This window comes from Tasmannia lanceolata, unplaced genomic scaffold (genome assembly GCF_043159265.1).
Source record: "Tasmannia lanceolata isolate RefF3 unplaced genomic scaffold, GAP_Taslan_0.1 ptg000003l, whole genome shotgun sequence".
NCBI classification, from domain to species: Eukaryota; Viridiplantae; Streptophyta; class Magnoliopsida; order Canellales; family Winteraceae; genus Tasmannia; species Tasmannia lanceolata.
This window is the reverse complement of record NW_027518680.1, coordinates 64,282,663-64,306,770: the sequence shown is the minus strand read 5'-3', so window position 1 is coordinate 64,306,770 and position 24,108 is coordinate 64,282,663. Positions and strand designations below refer to the sequence as shown.

Below are 24,108 nucleotides of genomic sequence, written 5' to 3'. Positions count from 1 at the left end.
CCAAAGGGCAGTTCCAGTTCAGATAAAGCACATCCTTCTTTGCCAAATTCCCCCAATGAGGATCCCTGGCAAACTGTTTCAAAAAAGAAAGGAAAAATCCATCCATCCACGAACTCAGCTCTTGGAATAAGATCCCCCCCTTTTAAGGGTCTCATTCCGGGATAGTCTTGGGTGGTGTTGGGTTGGGATATCCCCCCTTGTTTTGGTTGGGTCAGTTTGGTACTTTGCTATGTTACTGCCCTTCTTCTTTTTTGTTCCCTCCCTTGTTGAAGACTCATTGGGAGCCGTTTTTTCTTTGTTTCTATTTGCTTTGTGTTTTTGAGCTATCTTGCTCTTGATTTGCCCTCTGTTTTGGATCAGGGGCTGGTTCTTCGCTCTTATTGCTGTATCCTTTTCTTATTTTAATATATCTAGTAGGGGTCTGCCTACCCCCAGCTTACGAATAAAAGAAAAAAAAACAAAAAAAAGGATAAAAGGAAAAAGGATAAACGATTCGACATTGGTTGGACCGTATTTCTGTTGTGTTCTCCGTCTCGGAGAAGAATGAATACACGGAAACAAGGAATTTTGGTAAGAGACAAATTGGGCGGTGAATAACACCGCAGTGCAGCACGAGGGAGAGGGAGAGAGATGGCGGGTGGTTATTCTTCCTCCTCCTCCAAGACTAGTAGAGGAGTGAACTTAAGGTTGTTCCAACCACGCCTGGTGCTGGCGCTGCTGGTGCTGGCGGCAGCAACTCTCTCGTGGCTTGCAATCTCCCATTCATCGCTGCTTCTCACTTCCAATGCAGACTTGTTAAAAGAAGAAGACAAGGCAATCCAACCCAAGAAACAACGTGCCAAGTCCTCAAAGCTCCCACCCACCCCCAACCCCTACCACAATTGGGATCTCTTCACTCTCGATTTTCAGGAAATGCTCAACAACTTGAAGATTTTCGTCTATCCCCATGTTTCCAACTCATCATCCCCCTTTGCAAGCATTTTCTTTCCCCATCCCGACCCTTTCAACCCCAAACTCGGTAATTATTTCAGCGAGCACATGTTCAAGATCAGCCTTCTCCGCAGTTCTTTCCTTACATCTCACCCTGAAGAGGCACATTTCTTCTTCATGCCATTTTCCATCAATGCTCTCAGGAACGATCCTCGAGTGCATTCCGAGGAATCTATTGCCGAATTCGTTGCCCGATACACGACCCACATAGCCCGGGAATTTGGATTCTGGAATGCGTCTTGGGGTTCCGATCACTTCTACGTGTGTTGCCACTCCGTCGGGAGAGATGCCGCCTCCAAGCACCGGCATCTGCAGAGCAATGCCATTCAGGTGACTTGCTCCTCTAGTTACTTTCAGAGGCTATATGTTGCTCATAAAGATGTGGGGCTACCGCAGGTTTGGCCGCGTGTTCCCGAGATACCATTGAATCCACCCCATTCAAGGTATTCTTTTTTTAATTATACATCTTTTCTGCCTGCCTGCCTGCCTGTATATGATTCTTGGGTTTAAGTTTAATTGTGCTAGCTACATCATTCTTTTTATGCACCATTGATCTTGATGAATGCATCGGCCTACCATTAAGCTCTTAAACAAGGGCATTACAGCTAATTAAGGACAAACAACCTTCCTTGAGAAGTTATTATAGATTTGATGCATGAGCATCCCCTTGGAAAAATCACATTGGCCTAGAAAACTCATTACTACAGGAATTTTCTCTTTTATTTCATTACTTAGTGTTAGTTTAGCCATTTTAAGCCTTTCTTATCCATTTTGATCATTTTCTCTAGGTGAGGTAATTAGGTATTTTCATGTTGTAATGGGCTATATATAAGGCCTAATTTCTTATTGTAAGGGGCTTTTGATGAAATGAAAGATTAGGGTGTTTTTGGAGTTTGGAAAAGAGAGTTTTCTCTTACTAGTTTTCTTGAGAAGAGGGTTTAAGGTTTGTTGAATGCAACTCCTCCTCTCCCAAAATCCATTTCTTCCTTATAGTCAGAAAGGATTAATCTCTATATTAGCCAGAAGATCAGGCATCCCCTTGCTCGATCAAACCATCAGTTGTTTGCAATTCATCAAAAAAGATAGAAATCTGCAATTACTCTTCGTGAAGCTGCTTATTATTGTGCTAGAATTAGACGAACAATCCTTGTAGAAGATCGTGCTCAAAATCAACATTCATGATGGTGCTATGAATTTTCTTTGAGAACCTTCTCTCTGTAAGTACCTTTACTCCTACCAGTGATGGTTCTCTCAAAGGTCGATGGAAATGTGAATGAAAATTTCGTCAAGCAACAACTCGATCTGTGCCCTAAGCACAGACAAGAGTTTACCCTCTGAGACATTTTCACTAGCTCTGTTAGTAAGGGAGTTTAATGCCCATAGCTGAGTTGATCTCAAAATTCAATTAGACCATGTTTGGATACCCACAAGATTTAGATTTGGATTTAGTTGTTATTTTGAACTGGATCAGATCCTTAGATTTCTAAATTAGCTACAATAGTGCAAAAAATTCCGATTTTCAAATCTGTTCTGTGAGACATTATTTGGAAATCAATATTTGTGGCAACTTCCTTCACCGTCGCTGCTCCTCAACGTTGCTCCGGCAGCAGCGTGACATCCCTCCCCCGCTCTCTCAAAACATATCGTGAAGATGATTGATGTATTTTGTATCCAAAACTCAAATCCAAGTCAAAATACAAATGCATGAGGTATCTAAACAGACCCTTAGAGTTTAATCTCAATTTCAAGTGGAAGGATTCTCTTGGAGGAATCTTCAACTCACGAATTTGGAAGTGAGTTTGTCTTGAGGAGAAATACCACTAAGCATGGTTCTGCTCTTAACACCTAATAGCATGAAGATTGTTGCCCTCTATTGCCATAGTAAGTCACTTTATTTATTTTTATATGTTCTAAAATAATTTGTTAAACCAAAATTTGTTGGCCAAATACCATGCAAGTCAACTGTTTGTTTAATGTTCCTAAAGGATGAGATCAATTTCTAAAGCTCAGATATGATGTCGCTGTCACTAATTGAAGGGAGTGCTTATGGTTTCTTTTGGATCCTCTTCATCTCATTGGTTGAAACTTTGTCATCTGAGCTTGGTTTCTATTAAAAGGAAAGGGAGCCAGACATTTCCAAACAAGAGAACATCCATGCCGGTTCGTTTCCGAGCTGAGCTATAAGGGAATCAGATTTCAACTTAAGGATTGGGTTGCACGCCATTTCAACCCATATCCTAATTGTGTCACGACCATCTGGGTCATTGTATGGAGGTTTAATTTTCTGAACCTAGAGTCTGTACTTGAATTGATCTTAAGGAAATTGTCTTTTGGGCTGCCACTCAGGTGATTAGAGTATAGTCATTATTTAAGGGTCTCTGGGATAGTAACTTGTGACCGTGAATGTGTGCCATTATGGAATTAAATCACAATTCAATTCAACATGGTCAGCCTTCCACTAGCTGTTGGATATGTTTGGACTTTGGATGGAGCTTATAATACAGACTCTTGTTTTCATGAATCCTACTAGTTTCAAAGTTCTAAAAAGTTGGAAAGTTGGAGGTGGAATACTCTCATTACAGAAGGCTGTCAAGCTTGTCATGCTAGCACAGTAACATCATACCTTGATAACTGTTGTTGAAAGTAAGACCGATTCCACTTTCAAAATTTTATCCAGTTCAATAGTGAAGTATCTTCCGAGAATTGGAATTTTTCTCAGTTTAGTGGTAAAATAGTGGTGAAGGCCTCCTGTCCATTGATTTCACAATCAGTCCTGCAATCAACCACTTCCAAGTTAAGATTTGCTTCCGCTAACGTCATATGGTATCAGAGCTAGCTAGCAAAGTTTCTTAACTTTGCTCGTCCTAGGAGTGGGTGTGCAGGGTTCTTTTGGCAATGACTTCGGTGTGGATTATTTGCTAGAAGTACTCTACAATGTTCGACATTTCTTTCAGCTTGTGTGGCTCAATTTATGAGTGTGGTTTATGTTGTGTAGGCTGATATACTTGTTTTTGGATTTCTTCGCATCGGATTCTTGGATATTGTTGGTTGCTATGTTTTTGCTTGACAGAGATTTTTGTGGTGGCTACTAGTTTTTGGTTTGCACATTACATCTCAGCTTGGTTATGTTGATTGGTTGCTACTTTTGAGGTTGCTTCATATTGGCTTCAGTTGTACTTGTTTGTGTTTGATCCTACTCATCACTCTTTTTATGCACAATTGGTCTTGATGATTGCATCGGCCTACCATTAAGCTCTTAAACAAGGGCATTACAGCTTATTAAGGACAAACAACCATCCTTGAGAAGTTATTATAGATTCCACGGCATCAATGTGGCCTCACAAAATTAAGGCAAGAACAGTGCATACTTGACATTAGAGGGGAGAAATCTCAATCAAGTATTGATGTTTAAAACCAGATCATTCTTGACTTTCAGTGAAGGCAAGTGTTTTAAACTGAGAGACATCTCTAATATCTCAAAATAAGGTAAAGCATGATGCGCATCAATTCTCAAGACGAGATGCGAGAAACACAATCACAAACAAAAAAACTCAAGACTTATGTGGTTCGGGAGAAAAGAGTTTTCACTATTTTAATTAGGATTACAAACATTCTCTTTTTCTTTTAGCCAAGAATACACCCCAAAAAGATGATATCCCGGAAGTCTAATACGTGGCTTGTATATTAATACCAGAATCCAAGACATTTGCACAAGTCACAACAACAAGCACAAAGTGAGACAATTGCACAACAAGCCCAAAGTGTTCCTGACCTTAGAAGCGCGAAGCGGGTGCGGGGGCGGAGGCGGGAGTGGGGTCGAGGAAGCGTGGGGGTCTAGAAGAGTCTAAGTTTGGGAGCGCTATGGGGGCGTGTATGTAATATTTTCCTTATATATCTTTCAAAATTCTAGTACATCAAAAAATAATAATTTCTTACCATTTTCATATACATCTTTCAAAATTTAAGTACATCAAAAGCAGTAATTTCTAACCATCTTCATTTCCATGCACTCGTTCCTCGTGCCTTCTGAAGATGCACAAGCCTTTGTGCTTGCTCCAATGAAGTACTTTGAAGAGTTGGAGGATTTTGATGCAAGAAAATTGGTGATGATGGGACTTATGGTGTAATTGAAGCAGGCTGGGAGCGGAAGTAGGCTTGGAGCGTCATGGGAGGGGTTCCCGTCTCTTTGGGGTCGCGCTTCCTGGAAGCTCCTTCCTAAGGAGCGCCGAATCGAGGTTCTGAGGTGGGAGCGGCACCCCGAGGGAAGATTCCTGCTTCTAAGTTCCTGACCCGCACCTTCCTAGTGGCATTGCTTGCGATGCAAGAGAATGACAACGCATGTAACTATTTTTGGTGTTTTTATATGGTGTACATGAGTGCAGCACTCACGCCTTCATGAATAGATGATCTAAACCACTCCTTGGGCCCCATTGTTGACAACCTGTGCCCAGTAAATGAGGGATGTTGGATTTTCCTAAGCCCTTGGATTTGAGGAGATTTGTGGCCCCTATTCTTTTGATGTCACTTAAATAAAAATCCATTACTCAAAGGGTTTAGGATAATCCAACTTCCCTCATTTTTGGGGCACGAAGAGAAGAGAAGAAGAGAAAAGGGGAAGAAGAAGAGAATATTAGAGGGAAGAAATCTCAATCAATCAATTAATCATTCAAAACTTAAAAACCTTAATACATGAGGCCTATTTATAGGCAATTGAAATAAAATTCCATGGAAAATAAAAGCCCTAAACTAAAATATGGAAATAAGAATCCTAGAAACTAAATAACATGGAAATCTAAGTAGCATGGAAATAAATCCCTAAGAGTCCTAATGGGAAAATATGCCCACTTATTTGGCCTATAATCTGCATCAACCGGGAAGAGAAATAAAAGAAAGGAAAGAGAAAAGAAGAAGAGAAGAGAAAGACAAGAATAGAAGAATAAGTAGAAGAAGAGGGAGAGAATAGAAGAAGAAGAAATAGGAAGAAAGAAATCGGGGGGATAAGTTCTCAATTCAATTAATCATCCAAAATTGAAAATCTCTACTACATAAGGCCTATTTATAAGCAATTGAACTAAAATTCCATGGAAAATAAATAAATTCCCTAATTCTAAATAACATGGAAAATAAAAGCCCTAAAAACTAAAAACATGGAAATAAAAATCTTATAAATCCCAATGGGCAAATATGCCCCACTTATTTGGCCTACTATCTGCATCCCCCCCCCCCCCCCCCCCCCCTCTTGGGTTCCCTTACCTGGGCCAACATTCTTTCACTCCCAAATCTGACATTCCAATCCACTAAACCACTCTTTGACCCGATCCTCTGTTTCAGAATTCTCCAATCCAATCCGCATAACCACAGAGTTGACAAAGTTCACTCATTGACCAAATATCACTTCGTAGCATCTAACCTTAAAATTTTTAATTTTGCAGATGTCTGGGCTGCTGAATAATAATGTAGCATCACCATATTGTTGGTGGGGTAGTTCAATCTAGTGGTGATCTATATGGAAGTCTTCAATTAAACCTTTGAATCTAGCCTATGCGTCATTCTAGCAAAGGCTTCCTCCAAGATAGTGAAAAGGAAAGGAGGCAATGAGTCTCATTGACAAAGGCCCATGGAAGTTTTGAAATATCCTTCAGGAGACCTGTTTATCAAAATTGAGTATCTAGTTAACAATAAGTACGTAGACATCCAATCTCTTCACTTAGATCTAAACTCATTCTCCTCATAAGGTACTCAAGACAACTCTATTCCACTCTATCATATGCTTTTCCCATGTCAACCTTACAAAGGACCCCAATCTAATTGCTCAATGATATAATTCGATGCATTTATTTGCCACAATGCACCATCTAGAATTTTTCTACCTTGAATGAAGGCACCGTGACTTGGAAATGATTCCTCCTAGCATCAATCGGGGACGATCTACTGGCACTTTGGCAAGGATCGTAAAAATACTTTCAACTAGATTTATGGGACGAAATTCACTCAGGCTTTCTGCTCCGTCTCTCATTAGCTTAGGGATTTATTTTTGTTCATGTGCATTAGCCATGTAGGGGGTAGTTTAGGCAATTATTGATGTTTCATAGTCTTAATTGTCATTTGTCATTAAGCAATGGTAGTTAGGTCATTTCCTCATGGTAATGGGCTATATATAAAGACTAAGGGGATTTTACTTTGATTTGGATTTGAAGGGAAATTAGACCCTAGGTCTAAGTTTGGAAGGAAAACCCTCTAGGTTTTTTTGTGTAATTTCGATCAAGGAGGAGGATTTTGGGCAGCTAGCTTATCTTCTCCTTTTTTCATCAATCACATCCTTGTAGCTTGCAAGGTTTGATTTCATTTGTAGCTGGAAGATTGGGCGTCTGATGGAAAGTCTCATTGAATGAAAGGAAATTTTTGTTCCTGCTTGTGCCTGCTTCTGTTCGTAGAGTGCTCTGTTTGTAGATGTTGGATTCCATGCAGTCCTTGCTTTCACTTCATCAACTGATCTTGTTTTTGGTAAGTTTCTTCTCTTTTGAAAGGTAAGTTTCTTCACTTTTGAATGGAAATTCCAACTTGATATAACCGATTGGATGGAAATTCTGTTGGAAAAGGATCAAGTAGCTCCCATGGGAATTACCCTTGGTTTTGTTTGGAAAACTACTTGCAGAGACGAGCAGATCTGGAAGTTCTGTTACCACAGCTTCGAGATCTGCTGTTCCTCTTCAAGTATCTGTTCATTTGACGAATTTCGTAAACTTTGGCTCACTTGCAAAAGAGAACCATGATGCCTTGACCTATGTCAGTGGATCCTGCATATTAACTATCATGTCCTATGAAGTTTGCCTTTGCAACTCGGTTAAGTGCTAGTCATCTGAATGGGTAAGATGTGCTGAAAATTCCCATGTACATGAGGTATTGGAATTTAATATTAGAGCAAAAGAGGAATCATTGCATATATTAAGTGTCTTAGATTAGTTCCATTTTCAATTCAAGCTAGTCTTTGTAATTGTTGGAACTAAAGGACAAGTAGTTTTTTAAGAGGATTTCTCACATCCCAGTGTGACGTTTGAAGGTGGTCCCATGCCTTCCTCCATTGTTTTGCTTGACAGACATTTTGGAGTTACTTGCTGAAAGTTATTGTATTTGAATGGGTTATTGACCATGGAACAATTGTTCTTTATTATGGAGTTATTAGTCACTAACCTGAGCTATAATGAAGGCCAATTTCAGTGCCAACATATTGGATAAAGGAAATAGTGAAACATGACAGCATTCTGCCCTTCATGTTACAGCAACTTAAGTTCTCAGAGGATAGGGTTCATGCATTAACGGATCGGTTTTGCGCAATTACTGTTAGTGATATGTGGTTTGTGTTGAGAGTGGCTGTATCACATATCCACATATGTGGGGGTATCTCTGTCTTTTCTATGTAACCCTACTCTCAAATATATACACACACCTCTATATCTATATAGCAGAAGAGAAAATAGGTATTTTTTTTTCTTTTCTTTGTAAATTCTATTAGATTGACAAGGAGGATTTTCCAACAAATATACCATCTAATGCCCTTTGTTTCTCTCAAAATAACTCTCCCTATCCTCCCCTAAATGAAAAAACGACGAAATAAACATATCCGGTCCACGCGTCTCTCTCTCTCCCCAAACCCACATGCGTACTCCTCTCTCTCTATCTCTCTTTATATATATATATATATATATCAGAAGAGAAAATAAGAGAATTTTTTGAATTTCTTCCAAAATTCTATGAGAATTACACATCACTTTTTTTGACTTTTTTTTAACAAAGGCACTCATTCAACCCACTTGTTTTCAATCCTACCCCCTCCTTTATGCTTTTTAACAAAGGCACCCATTAAAGCCACATAATTTCAATCTTACCGCCATCCTTTATGCTTTTTTAATAAAAAATCTATACGGTGATCTTAACCATCCGATTTAAGAGGAACAACATATTATAGAAACCTCTATAGATTGGAGGGCTAGGATCAGCCTATGGAAATGATTTTTGAGGCACAACCTATTTATGCTGTGTTCCATCGCATGGACGATTAGGATCAACCTATGATGTGGTTCGTCCAGTTCTTTGTCGGCCTGTGCATCGCACGGGTTTTTTTTACTAGTGTGTGTGTGTGTGTGTGTGTGTGTGTGTGTGTATATATATATATATATATAGAGAGAGAGAGAGGAAACTATTGGTCCGCTTAAGCTCACCAAACTTATGGTGAGCTTAAGCGCCCAATCACATGGGGGCCCACTTTGTTAGGATGATCCAAAGCATTCATTTGAAAGTCCCTTACATAGATGGGGGGTGTACCAAAAATCAGCTCCATAGGATCATCCTAACCCCTCCATTTGTGAAGGACAAAAATGGACAGACACAAATCTGCCCATTTTTTGTCCTCCACAAATGGAGGGGTTAGGATGATCCTATGGAGCTGATTTTTGGTACACCCCCTATCTATCATAAGGCCTTGCAAATGAATGGTTTGGATCACCACAGAAAAGTGGGCCCCCATGTGATTGGGGAGCTTAAGCGCACCATAAGTTTGGTGCGCTTAAGCTCACCAACAGTTTCCTCATATATATATATATATATATATATCTGAGACCTCTCTAGATCTTTCTCCAACACAAAATGAAACCCTAATGAAAACCATCTCTATCCTCCTCTCTCTGTAACCTATCAAAACCCCTCACCCTCTCCACCGCTCTGTCTCTGCTCTCTCTTGCTCATCGTTTTTCTTTTATTTGGATAGAAGATGGCATAGATGAAGGGTCTTTTTTATGCTCCTAATAGGGGTTTTACATTCTGCTCCCATGCTCTTTTACCCAACGTTTTTATGGAAATATGTATACATTTGACTTAGCATCATGGCAAATTAGTGAAAGAATATCTACTTGGGATTTTTTTCCAATTCGCAAAGGTTTAATAACAGAGGGGCTGAAAGTATCTCTCTCTCTCTCTCTCTCTCTCTCTCTCTCTCTCTCTCTCTCTCTCTTACTAATAACATTTTTTTTTTTGTATTGGCTTCCTTTTCTTTTAAAAAAAATCTTTGTTTATGAAGTTCTGTGTAATGAGTATGTCGTATATTTCTATTTTGACATATCCATTTTGTTATTTTATTTCCTCTTTTGGTATGTATGTAGCTTTGTTTCATCGGTTTTTTCTGTTCCCATGCTCTTTTACAAAATGTTTTTGTCGAATTTATGTTCCCAATAGAAATATGCTCGCAATGTTTGCCGGACCCATCCCCTAGCTCAGTTTCAAGCGTGCCTGCAACAAACCGTACGTCTCCTTCAAATAGGAGAAGACAGGAGCTGTTCAAGTTGTGTGTGTAAGGGTTTCTGTTTTTATATTTTTTTTATTTGATATTTATACATGCTCTCCATCTTAGTTGTAACTATTTAAGATCATTTCTTTGCTCTGATTGATTCTCAAATCCTTTTATATGCTGAAATGTTTCCTCAAATTTGATTTTTCAGACTAAGGGTTTTAGTGTTGTTACAGACGTATTTTGAGAATCGGGTTTTCAGGTGTAGATTTTCAGTACGGAGTTTGATCTTTGTTTTCCTACTTTGAAATTGGAACCCTAGAAAGCCACCAATTTGGTTTTTCTATGAAAAAAAATTGGAGAAAAGAATGCAGTTGATTTTATATTTAATTGAGAAAATTAACCAATTACTGCAATTTGGAAGAAATGATTGGGTTCTGTGAAACTATCAGTTTGTAGGGAATTTAACCGGGTAGCACTCACCCCTAAAAGCTAGCCTTTAGAGGGAGGGTGCCCATTCCCTTATAACACATCCCCATCCAATCCACTTTACCGATGTGGGACTATTTGCTTTTGCGTGGAACCCCAACAATCTCCCCCTCCACGTGGAAGCAACGTGGACAATCTCGCCCCTCCACGCAGCGGCAACGTGGGAACCACAAGATACGACACCGGGGTTTCCGAGATCTTCCCCGAGGGACATTTAAGCTTTTGGAGAAGTTGGTAAGTTAACATGGTATCAGAGCCAAAGGTCTCGAGTTCAAACCTCCCGGATAGCAAAAATCCACATGCGATGGTCGGCCCAAAGTGGGACCACATGTGCCACGTGTTTGCCAAGCGGGCCACACGTGCGAGGGAGTGTTAAAGTATAAAAGATAAATAACGCCTTTCTCCAACAGCTTAAGCTTTTGGAGAAGTTAGTAAGTTAACAGGTTCATTGTTAATTATATAATAGCTCATTTTCTAGGTGTTGTCTTGCACTCCTCTGTTTCTTATGACAAATGACGTGGTGTTTGAGGTTGAGGATCACAACCGATACTTACTCAATACAAAAACAATGTGTTGCGCACATCATGTTGTTATAACCCCATAGCAGAATGTTGTGCAAATGTCTTGTATTCTGGCATTATACACGACCCTGACGGACCAATGTGCGCGATGCACACGCGGGTTGAGCTACGTGGTTAGCTCGCTGGGGGTGCTGGGGGTAGCACAACGGAAGGTAAATTTAGGTTTTGAGTTTTCTCTTAAGGTTATTTGGGTAAATTTCTCCATGCAGTGGCGTTGATATATAAGCCACATCTTAGGGTTGCGGGATTAAGTTTTTATTCTTTTGTGTTTCTTGGCCAAGAAGAAGAGACTTTGTAACCCTAGACCGAAATAGTGCAAATCTTCCCCCGTGGATGTAGGCAGTGCCGAACCACGTAAAATCTTGTATTTCTTGTGTGATTGTGTTTCTCTACATCGTTCTTTTGGTATATTGCTGCACATCGTGTTCGATCCGCATTGAGAAGTATTTCTCGGATTTTCTACACAGAAATATGCCACGACTGATTAATTTAATAGTCTTTCTAGATTAAGAAGTCATAGTATAACTGATGCCATCCTGTCAATGAATAACTTCTAAATTATCTATACTTATCATTCTCCATCATTTATGGTTATCTATATTTTTTCAGTTTGTTGTATGAGTTCTCAGTAGTTTAGTCTCTAAAATCTCTACATATGCCTGCTATCTCTAAATATGCCTGTTGTAATCTTATTTTCTACAGTGAAATGTTCGTTGAGAAGTTGAGTGTTGTTGTTTTTATTGTGTTCAAAGAGCTCTGTTGTAGAAACCTTCATCTAGGATTACCAAGGAATTGTTATGCTAGGTGAAAAATAAGAACTTAATTGAGAATAATATGTTTGAGTTGATTGTTTATTATGTTATGACTTTATTTGATTTCCACTTTGAGGTCTTTACTATGTTGAATAGATGCTTTTATTTTGGAACAATCACTCTTACTAGTGACCGGTGGGTAATTTTAGCTTTCCTAGGCATGTCCTCCTCTGGGAGTAAAATATGGTTACTTTCGCTTTCGTAGGCAGATCCTCCTTTGGGAGTAAAATATTCTTTACAAATATTGCCTTTGTTGTAAATTTTTTTTTTTTTTACTGTGATGCTTCAGGAGAATTTGGTTTTTGGTTTTGTTGGGCAGATCACCTAGAAATAAGCAGTTCAAGAATAGTAGGGTTTGTAGAGCACACTCTCTCTCTCTCTCTCTCTCCCTCTCTCTCTCTGTTTTTGCAATCCTCCACCTGCTTGAACCTGAAATTTAATCTCTTTATTCACATTCGGTATTTGATGCATATAGGGAAACGATGTCAGTCACTTCCCTATTTTGATGGTCACACTCCTCACTTAATTAAAAAGTAGGATATTGCCTGCACCATAGGATGATCCAAACCGTCCATTAGATGGGCCACAACCTAAATAGGTACATATAAGCCGTACAATAGGGACATGTACGTGGTACTAAGAATAAAAGCCACAAACCACTGGAACCGATACTTTTTCAGTAATGAAGACCCATAATTAACATCATGATCCCCTTAGCCAAATCTCACATATCGCTGCCGGCAAATATGCTATTGCTATTCCTGTGGTACACCTGTCCATTGTATGCTTGCTATAATAGCCACCTTGAAGAAAAAGACCAATGATTAGGAATTTTAGTGCCCGAAGTATAGCCGTCCAAGTTGCAACAACTTTGTTTGAAAGAACGATTTATTGCAGGAAAAATTCCACCAGCTTCATCTACAAGAATCATGAGAAATTAAAATATGGCCCTACGATGGTCCCCATCACTAAGCTTCATTATTTGTAAAAGAAGCTTAAAGAATGGAACTCAGATTGGAGAAAAGCCATAGTGGAAAGAAAAATCTGGTTGTTACTTAGAATAAACGAAATAAAGATGAAAGAGGAGAGGAATTCAGCCTCAACAGAAGAGGTGGAGGAAGGAGGGAGATTCAAAGAAGAATATAACCCTTTGTTTGTGTATGAAGAAATTACCTAGGGACAAAAATCTAGGGTGAAATGGCTTAAGGAGGGGGACATAGCCACTGCATACTTCCATGGTATTGCAAGTGCTAGAAGGCGTGGAAACCAAATTGAGACTCTGAAAATAAATGGGGTACGAATTGACAAGGAGGAAATAACGAATGAAATAGTGGATTTCAATAATTGGTTATACGTTTCTGAGAGGATAGCTCGGCCAAAGGTGTGAAGTATTCATCTAGAAGAGGAAGATATTAGAAAATTGGAGAAACCCTTTGAAGAATAAGAGGTAGAATGGGGCATCTTCTCCTTGGTTCGGGATTGGGCCCCAGGTCCGGATGGCTTTTGTCTTCCGTTCTTTCAAGCTTGTTGGGGGCACGTTAAAGATGATATCAAGAGATTCTTCAGGGAGTTTTTTGAATGCTTGTAGCTTGACAGAGGGAAGAGTGCTACTTTCGTAGTCTTTTATCACTAAGGTGCCTGGAGCCTCTTCTTTATCTGAATTTCGCCCTATAAGTTTGGTTGGGTGTTTGTATAAGGTATTGGCTAAGATTTTATCCAATCAGTTAAAGAATGTCCTCATCAAAGTAATTTCTGATTACCAATCGGCTTTTGCTAGTAATAGACAAATCTTAGATTGTTCTTTAATTGCTAACGAGGCGGCTTGCTGCTACTCAAAGATGGGTCTGTAGGGAATTGTATGTAAACTAGATATGGAGAAAACTTATGACTGAGTAGAGTGGGAGTGTGGATTAAGAAGTACATTTCCTCAGCATGGTTTTCGATACTCACTAATGGATCTCCTAAAGGATTCTTCAAATCCTTACATCGGCTCGGGCAAGGAGACCCGCTATCTCCTTTCCTTTTTGTCATTGTTGCTGAAACCCTTTGTAGACTGATGGATAAGGGTAGAGCTTGTGGCCTTATTGAGGGCTTCAAAATTGGCCTATCGACGATAGAGATATCCTATTTTCAATATGTAGATGATACGCTTCTTTTTGGTGCCCTTGTTACGGTGAAGGTATTGAATCTCAAGGTTATCATTAGGTGTTATGAGGTGGTGACTCGACAGATGTCAAATTTTCATGAGTAAAAAATTTTAGGTATTCATGTGGATTTGGAAGTAATTGAAGGCCTTGCTGAGATCATGGGTTCTAAGTGGACAATCTACTGTCATCATATTTGGGGTTGCCTTTGGGAGGTGGTAGACCAAAGAAAATGACTTGGGACAGGATAGTGGAGAAAGTGGAAAAGAAACTAGACACATGGAAAAGGAATCTAGTAGGGGAGGAAGAGTTACTTTAATTAAGGCCGATTTATCAGTTCTCGGTGTTTTAAATGTCCTATGAGTATTATCAAGAGATTGGAGCAAATTCAGAGAAGGTTTTTATGGGGGGATCAACGAAAAAGCATGGTATTTCTCTTGTTAAATGGGAGGATGTTTGCAAACCTTTTAGAGCTGGAGTTTTATTGATTAGAAAGTTAAATTAAGTGAACCAAGCGCTCTTGGGTATTGTGGAGGTTTGAGAAGGAGAAGGTGCAGTTATTGGCAAAAGTTATAGTAAGTAAATATGGTACATGTTTGGGGCATTGAGAGTCAGAGGGTCCGTTTAATCGGCCTGGAATCATAGTGTGGCGTGATATCTTGAAATATTTACATGTATTCAAGGCTGGAACTAGGTTCAAAGCTCGTTCTGGTGATAGGGTAAGATTCTGGTATGATAAATGGTGCTCTATTTCCCCATTAAAGGATCTCTTCCCGGAGTTGTCTGTAGTATCCACTCTCAAGGAGGGACTAGTGAAGGATTTCTTTAAGGAAGAGAGGACGTGGTTGTGTGGTTGCCCATCTTCAGGAGAAAATTCTTTGATAGAGAGTTCCCGTCGGTGGCTAGACTTTTCAAAATTCCTGAGGATTGTTTCATTAAGAGGGATGGTCCAGATATAAAGGTATGGGTTTGAAATTCTTCTAGTGAGTTCTCCCCAAAATCTTTCTACCTCCACCTTGTGCCTTGTCCTGTGTCTCCAGAGTTGCTCGGGTATGGTCTATCCCACGGAAGCAGGAATCTCTACTCAGAATGGGGACCTGAAACGCGATTCAGAAACAGGAATCTTCTCGATTCCCTAATTTTTTGGAATCCCTTTTCGGAAATGTGGGAAACGTGATTCCCACTCTATGGGAAGCATGATTCCGCTCTATGGGAAACGCGCATCCCACTCTATGGGAAGCGCGTTTCCTGTCTACCCTCCTTATTTCTTGATAGTCCTCGTTTAAGTAAATGTCGGATTTACATGTAAACAAGGGAATTCCCCGCATTTGAGTTTATTAAAAATAGTTTCAAGACCCAAATCTAAAAGGATAAAAAGCCAACTTACCAGTTCTAGTACAAAATTTGAAAAAATGTAGGGGTGCAACTCGGGTCGGGTTGGCATCAACCCGACCCAACCCGAGTTTGAACCCGAAGATGGTCAACCCAACCCAACCCGAATATTTTTTCTCTCAACCCGAACCCAACCCAACCCGACCTGAGTTCCAAAAAAAATCAGAAGTAGAAAAGATGAAAAAAATAGGAGAACAGTGATTTTTTTTTTTTTTTTGAATAGAGGAGAATGGTGATTTTTGTTCGGGTAAAGAAGATCTCTAATAAAAACCACCTTCGTTAATCCAGAGAACAACCAGGAAGAGAAAGAGACAGAAAAAAGAACAAGTTACAAAAAACTTACCTTGGACTATTTTTACAGTTCTTGGGACGGTGTCTCCGGCAGATTCTCTTCCTTTTTCTCCTCCTTCCTCCTCCAGTCGCCTTGTGTTATCATTGTGTTTCAGTGCTTCTTGCGTGAAGAGATGAGTTTCAATGAAGATTTGAGTTTGTCTATTTGGCATTGGGACAGGGAAGAGAGAAAGATAAATAATAATAATAAAAAGGATATGAGCTGTGGCTTTGGTAGAGTCCAGCTGTACATGTGTAGCGAGAATGCAAGTTCTACTTCATTTGATGGCATTGAGACTAGTAAAAAAGCAAAGAAAAAAAAAAAGGAGGGAAAGGGTGTGGAAAAGGGTGAAAAGTAATAGTTCTACAGTCAAATCAAATCAATATTTATTTAAAATATTAAAAAATCTAAAGTTTTGACTTTTGAAAAATGAGCCACCTAACGTTTTGATTTCCCAGGGGTTATCGCATACGAGATTCGGGTTTCGGGTTGGGTAGGGTTGTTCATGCCTCAACCTGAACCCAACCCGAAATGAATTCGGGTTCGCATATTCTAACCCTAACCCAACCCGTGGTGTGATTTGGCCAACCCAACCCGACCCAAAATCGGGTTCAACCCGTCAAGTTCGGGTCGAACCCGACCCAAGTTGCACACCTAAAAAATTGGGTTGGGTCAAAATCTTAACTTCCAAACGATGGGGTATTTTTTTCAATTTTAAAAATTCATAAATTCTATCATGTTCAAACATTATTAAATCTCAAAAGTCTAGTAAAAAAATCTCATAATTTGGTTTCTAAAATTTTTTCATCTTGTCAGGCACTAGTCAACACACTAGTCAACAGACTGGTCAACATAGGCATTTCATAGTTTTTTTTTAGCTATCAGCATTTCAGCTGATAGTGATTTTCCTTTAAGTAAATTTTTGATCTTTTAATAAAAAGTGTTTTTTTTATAATTGGTTCATAGAATTATTTCTTATATATTTTTAGTAATTTTTTTATTTTTAATTTCTTTTTAAAATATTTAACTATTAAAAAAAATTCTCCGACCCTTCAACCCTTCACGCTTCCCGCTTTCCCGCTTCCCACCTTCCTGAAAGCCCTCGCTTCCCGCTTCGCCTCCCTCTTTTGCTTCCCACTCTGGCAACCTTGGTCTATCCAAGCCCCACCCTGGTTCGTTTTTTGTTGGGCGGCTCTCCTTGGGCGGATTCTGTTGGTGGACTTCCTGCGAAAGCCTGACATGATAATTATACATCATTGCTCTCTATGTCTAGAGGCTGGAGAATCCGTGAATCATCTATTGATTCATTGCAAGGTAGCTCAGGAAATATGGAGTGGAATTTTGGGCAGATTCGACATTTCTTGGGTTTTTCCATTGCACCTCATTGATTTATTGGAAAGTTGGCAGTTGGTTCCTTGGAAGAAGAAAGGTTGGATTTTGTGGAATGTTTCATTCCTTACGGATATCTGGGATCTTTGGAAGGAGAGAAATGCCCGGGTTTTCAAGGGTCATGCTAAGAGTTCTCCTCATTCATTCCTGAAGGTGATCGCTTTAACAATTTCTTGGGTTAAGACGATCCCTTGCTTCAAGTCCGTGTCCGTCTTTAATCTTTGAAATGGGTGGAAGAAGGTGTACTTTAGTTCAGAAACGCGATCCTCAATATTGCAACGTTGGGAACCTTCGGCCTTGGGTTTCTTGAAGTTTAATTTTGATGGATCTAGTTTGGGAAACCCCGGACCGGCCGGGATTGGGGGTGTTCTTAGAGATGATTCGGGTTCAGTTAGATGGGCGTTTGCTGGCCCCTTAGGCGTGGCCGACTCTATTGTAGTGGAGGTTAGTGTGGTTCACCAAGGCTTAAAATTGTTGGTGGGAGAAAATTTAGATAAAATGGAGGAAGTGCACTCCCTTGATGTGATCCATTGGTTGTGGTTCTCAAGTTTTTCCATGGTGGTTCGCTATGTGTTTTGATCAGATTCGTGCTATTGCAGGTTCCTCAATGATTTGTTTCCACAACGTTAGAAGATCTGCAAATGGGGTGGCAGATAATCTAGCTAAGAGAGGAGTTCAGTTGGAGGCTTTGGAGCATTATGATTTCCTTCCACCTTGAGCTTCTTATTGTCTTGGCGTTTCTATTACCTGTATATATCTATTGTATTTTATGTTTATTCGTATCTTTGTATTTCTGTTGGACCATCTCGGTCTTTTATTAATGCAATTCTTGACCATTCAAAAAAAAGTAACAGGCCTTTCTTTTGACCGGCAGTCACACCAGTGTAGAAATTTAGTTCATAATGACTACAGTGACTGATTTTCCACAGCTCTCTTGCTTACCAAGTAACTTCATTAAGCAAGACCTGAGTATCCACACGTATTGAACTTGCCCTGCAATTACCCTACATCAAAAGTCAACACGGAGGATACAAGCATTGGATTCGCCAAGAATTACCTCGGAGAATAGTGGTTAGTAGTGTTTGGTTATGCGGCATAGACTCGGAGAGTAGGAGAATAGGTAGGGGGTGCTATTACCAATATAGAGAGGAGAGAGGAAGGGGGGAGAGAAAAAAGAGAAAAAGCACTATTCTCAAGATTTTTCAAGCCAAACTCCACATTTTTTGTATCATTCAAAAAAAAAAAAAACTACACATTTTCAGTGGAATTTGGTTTGAAAACTATGAGGGGATAGGAATTCCACCTCAGCAGACATGCAACAATTACTTAGGGCCTGTTTGGTTGCCACATGCCTGCTTGGAGCTGTTCGGGCCTATCAATCACACCCAAGGACATCGACAAAGAGACATGAACTACAGAGAGAGGTTAGTGAGCACCACTTTGATAACCGTGATCCTCCCCCCAAGTAAAGAACTCTTCTTCTATGGAGAATGTTTTTTTCCACCCTCTCAGTCAAAGTCAGAATATTTTGATTTTTCTTCCTCCTTTATGCATTAGGGAGATATATTTGTAAATACACATCCCACATTAGTTGGTCTGAATTAGTTCCCTATTTTATGATATTTTGGGAAATGATGTATCAACCATTTATGTTGCTGTGTAAACAGCTACTTTGGGGTTTCTTAACTCTCTGTATCTTATAAATGTGGATTGGGGACAGCTTGGTTTCCAGCGCAGTGGTTGTAAATGGATATAAACTTAAATGTTGATAACTAGTTTATATTCTAGGTTTTAAGAGATAATGAAAAATTAAAACAAGATTTATTACAATCTTTCTCAAAATCTTCCATCAATTGCAAAGTGAGAGAAAAGTATCCTTAGTCTACAGGTTTGAGGTTATGCTATTTGGATCCAATAGGTGAGAAACTGTAAAAAGCAGATCTTGAGCGCTTTTTTATTTCAAGATTTGAATGGAAGTTGATTGTGGAAAGAGCCTCTTAGAATGCAGTTAATTGGGTTTGAATATTCTATTGCTCCACGAAGATTAGAGCACCTCATTGATGAGTTCAGGAATTTACAACAAATGATGTATCCCAGACATATTACAAGTGGAGCCAGTATGGTTGCAGATGATGTACTTGGAGAAGGTATTTTAGGCTAGATTTCAAAATCTGGAAATCTTGGGCCCTTGTGTAATTTATCTCTTTTCGTTTCTTCTGTAACTTTTATTTATCTGAAAAAGAGGAAAAAAATTGATTTCTGGTCATTCTCAGACTCGGATGTAATTCAACGAGGATAAGAGGCATATTTTCCCATCAGGATTTTAGAGATTTATTTTCCATATTATTTAGTTTCTAGGATTTTTATTTTTATGTTTTAGTTTTAGGGCTTTTATACATAGGCCTCATGTATGGAACTTTAATTGGTTTTGATGATTAATTGATTGATTGAGAGTTTCTCCCCCAATTCCCCTCTTTCTCCTCTATTCTTTCGCTTCTCTTCTTCCCCAATTCTTCTACATATTTGATCCAGGCAGACTAGAACTTGAGGGTGAGTTCTTTTCAAAAGGGGGAGAATGATGTGGATTGTAGGCCCAATAAGTGGCATATTTGCCCATTAGCACTTTTAGGGGATTTATTTCCACGGTATTTAGTTTTTTAGGATTTATATTCCCGTGTTTTTAGTTTTTAGGGCATTTATTTTTCATGTTATTTAGAGATAGAGAATTTAGTTTTTTTCCATGGAATATTATTTCAATTGCCTATAAATAGGCCTCATGTATTAGGGATTTTTAGTTTTTGATGAATTGAATATTGATTGAGATTTCTCCCCTCTAATATTCTCTTCTATTTCTGGTTCTCTTCTTCTTCCCTCTTCTCTTGTCCCCTAATTTCTTTCTCTTCTTCCCCTATTCCTCATCTATTCTTCTCCTTCTCCTTCTCTTCTCCTAATCTTCTTCTCTCCTCTTTTTCTTCTATTTCTCTTCCTGGTCCTACATCAACATGTGGCTGAGGAATTGGCTCATTTCTTCATGGTAGGGAACCAATAAACATATCAGCCACATTATGGCATACTTTCAAATGGGAGGCCTCTTATACATGTGTATAGTGGCAGTTAAGCCTGGGCTAAATCTGTGGATGTTGTACATGGATTTAATACTCGTGAAAGCATCTATTTATATGATGTAATCAATTGACCATATGAATCAAGGCATTCAAAGTTGGCTGCTATGATTAAACAGATGGATGCTTATGTTGAAGACAAGTTGAAAACTTGTGGATGGTTTAAGTTTTCGTTTGACTCCAATGCGAAGAAGCTCAATTGGTTGATTCGACTGGCTGAAATTACTAGTACGGTTTATGATACTTTGCATCCACAATATCGGAAAGGGCTCTCTCTGCATAGAGTTTTAGGTGTTTTTATCACTTTAATGTACCACAATGTACCAACTATCATACATCAGAAACATAAAAGGCTTGATTTTATAATTTCTCGATGACACAAGCAAGGGTCTACAATCCTCGGTTTATCACATGCCTTTCACTTGGCTAAAGATTATGTTCATTGGGATTCAAAGAAATGTTTATTGACATTCTTGCAGCTAAGAATACTTGAGAATTTTCTTCTTGTTTGTTTCTGTCAGTTCATTTCTTTACAATTAGAATTAAGGACCACAGTTTTTAATTTCCACCAAAACCAACCGACACGAAACGATCGAAATGTTTCCATTTCCATCCCCACCAAAACGATACCGAAATCGATATTCGTATCGAAATCAAAACCGTAGGTTCATTAGTGGTATACTATATCGATGTGTGTTACATGATTATATTTATATTATTTTCATGTGAAATGCCGTGTATGAACTATACAAAATTTATATGTGTAGTGGCTTTAACTATATCCTGGGCAAAATCCCTTCCCTCTTTCAGATTTATCTCATCATATGACCTATGGCATGGTTGGAAGGAAATTTGCTATAGTGAAGAAAGAAGACAAAAAGCAATGCTAAAATGGGAGCCTCCACATGTAGGCTTCATTAAGCTCAACTTTGACAGCTCTAGCCTCGGAAATCCAGGTCCCTCTGGGATTGGAGGGGTTTTGCGTAATGAGAACGGTGAGGTGGTGTGGGCTTTTGCGGGGCCGATTGGTGTGGCGGATGCATTGGAGGCGGAAGTCCGGGCAGTTCATCAGGGAATGATTTTGTTGGGCCAGGAGATACTCGGGAATCTAGTAGTAGAAGGGGACTTGCTCAATGTCATTCGGTGGTTGAAGGGAACTTCTTCACATCCCTGGAGGTTTGATCATTATTTTGATGAAATCAAGGACTGTATTGGTGATGCCGCTGTGATTTTTCGGCATGTTCGCAGATTAGCTAACGATATTGCTAACTGGCTTGCTAGAGAGGGGGTCTCTAAGGATGCTCTAGCCCTTTTGGGCGATCTTCCCCCATGATTCTCGATTGATTGTCTACTTTGCTTTTATTCTCGTTGACGCTCCTTTCCTTTTCCCCTTTATCTTCCGCTTCCTCTTGTAATTGACCATCTCGTGTGCTTTATTGATATAATTTTGCTACTACTCAAAAAAAAAAAAAAAAAAAAAGAATTACATGTGAAATGTGATATGTAATGAATTATCGGGCATGTTATTAGGTGTATGATGTTATTAAACCATTATGGATGGTTGTCTTGCTTATGTGATGGTTTCTAAGTGTGTATTTATGTTAATTCTAGCATTTCCTGAAGTTTCATCTTAAATTTCTTTCATTTGCATAGCTTTTCCTTGATTTTACATGATTTCTCCCAAAATTTCCAACCAAAACCAAAATGTTTCCATTTCCGTGTGGCTGATGCCTAAACCGAAATTTAAAACCTTGTTTAGAACTAGGCATACTAAACTAAAATCTAAGCTCCATTTTCATGTTGATATAGAGATAATAGTGAAAAAAAGAGGTCAGATTTCTTTTGCCAAAGTTGTTATTCGTAAATGATAGAGATTAGAGTTTCTTTTAACCTGTAATTTCAATCTAAAACTACCAATATATTGAATGCTATTCTCTTCTTTTTATTCTTATGCTATCTATATGAAAAGTACCCACTTACCTAAATATCCCTGTAAAGTAGAATGAAGAAAAAGGTCTGAGCAGGGTATGATTTGCTTTGATTGTAGAGGCTGATGATATAACTAATTATATTTGTCTAGAAAAAATATCAATGAAATGTATAAATTGAAGTATTAGCAAAATATTATTTTTTTGGTTTTGTTTTTTTTGTTTTTGTTTTTTGTTTTTTTCCAGAAATAATGTTTCTAGATGCTATAATATCATAGAAAGGGTTCAGGTCCAAAGTACAGACTTGTGGAAGTTCATAGTACCTTCAGCTCTGAGTATGACAAGAAGTTCTATTTTGTACAGATTATGATAGGTATCCATTTGTTGCAGGACTAGACTGGCCTTCTTTGCTGGACGAACACAGAATTCCCGGGTTCGTGAGGAGCTGATATCCATGTGGGGGAATGACACTTCTATGGACATTTTCTCTGGAAATCCACCCACCTCATATGAGGAAGGGTTTAGGAGGAGCAGATACTGCCTACATGTGAAGGGGTATGAGGTAAACACTGCGAGGATCTCAGATTCCTTGCATTATGGTTGCATACCTGTTATTATTTCTAACCACTACGACCTTCCCTTTGCGAATGTGTTGGACTGGAACAAGTTCTCGGTCATCATCAGCCACGGAGACATTGCCTCCTTGAAACAGATATTATTATCTATATCCAGAGAGATGTATTTAGATATGTATCAGAACATCTGCCAAGTCAGGAAACACTTTCAATGGCATTTGATTCCGAAAGGCTATGATTCCTTTCATATGACTGCATACCAATTGTGGATCAGAAGATCGTGATCATCAAAGCAACATAGGTGGCTTGTTTTCTATAACTACTCATCTTGCTCTCATATATATGCTGGAAATGGAAAACCATTTACCAAGGCACAAAGAAGACAAATATTAACGACATTTGGATTGAATTAGATTCCATGCTGGCGGTAAAGATCATCATCGGAGAATTTGGGTGCCCATGGTGTGCTCGACCTTATGGGCAAAAGATCAGAGGCCTCCTAGACTCATTCTTCCAATGGAAAGCATCCCACACATGGAGAGAAGCAAACGAAGCTGCTGATTTTTGTCTAAGATTGATTGTCCGTGTAAAGGGATGGATATTGATCTGGTATCTATTCCATCTGCTCTCTTAGATATTGTGTGTAAGGACTCTAGTGGAATTCTCTATACTCAATTGTAATATTATTTTTTTCATTAAATTCTGGTAGGGTCATGCCTAACCCCAACTTGCCCACCAAAAAAAAAAAAAAATTGTGGATCAGAAGATGCATGCATTTGCCTACTTGATTAGACAATTATAAGTTCTGGGAGGCAATTCTGATTGGTCAATAAAAATACATTTCAATGCCCTTCAAACCCTGTATTTTACGTCTTTTATACAGCTGTTGGATCATTCTTTCGTTGCCCGATTCGAATGTTGGGTTCCGTACGACGGGTCTTTAGTTCCTTGAACAGTCTTTTCCCTACATACAGGGACCCACAGTTGTATGTCCTCTAATTGAGAAGACCTAAAACAACTGCACCCCAATTGGGGTTTCGTGATGGGTTAAGGTTAATACGAATGAGATAGAGGT

The 24,108-nt window shown here is 39.1% G+C and overlaps 1 protein-coding gene across 4 annotated transcripts; it reads left to right on the top strand.

Moving 5' to 3' along the window:
• The first annotated feature begins 294 nt into the window (after positions 1 to 294).
• Positions 295 to 23,754, top strand: LOC143858674 (putative glycosyltransferase At5g03795). 4 transcript variants are annotated; one of them, XM_077369398.1, is made up of 3 exons: positions 295 to 1,320; positions 1,387 to 1,433; positions 21,341 to 22,032. In XM_077369398.1, exons 1-3 carry the CDS (start codon positions 631 to 633, stop codon positions 21,861 to 21,863), a joined length of 1,260 nt encoding a protein of 419 aa, XP_077225513.1. In that variant the 5' UTR covers positions 295 to 630; the 3' UTR covers positions 21,864 to 22,032. The 4 variants fall into 4 exon arrangements, with proteins under 4 accessions (XP_077225513.1, XP_077225500.1, XP_077225523.1 ...); XM_077369408.1 differs by lacking the exon at positions 21,341 to 22,032 and adding an exon at positions 22,849 to 23,754 and having other exon boundaries at positions 426 to 1,320; XM_077369385.1 differs by having other exon boundaries at positions 302 to 1,433; positions 21,341 to 21,970.
• The last annotated feature ends 354 nt before the right edge of the window (positions 23,755 to 24,108 follow it).

What these genes read in the sequence shown, in the direction of transcription:
- LOC143858674 (XM_077369385.1), top strand. Translation starts at nt 631, where the DNA reads ATGGCGGGTGGTTATTCTTCCTCCTCCTCCAAGACTAGTAGAGGAGTG. An exon ending in TTGAATCCACCCCATTCAAG is followed by an intron (nt 1,434 to 21,340) that starts GTATTCTTTTTT and finishes TCCCTCTTTCAG; the next exon opens with ATTTATCTCATCATATGACC.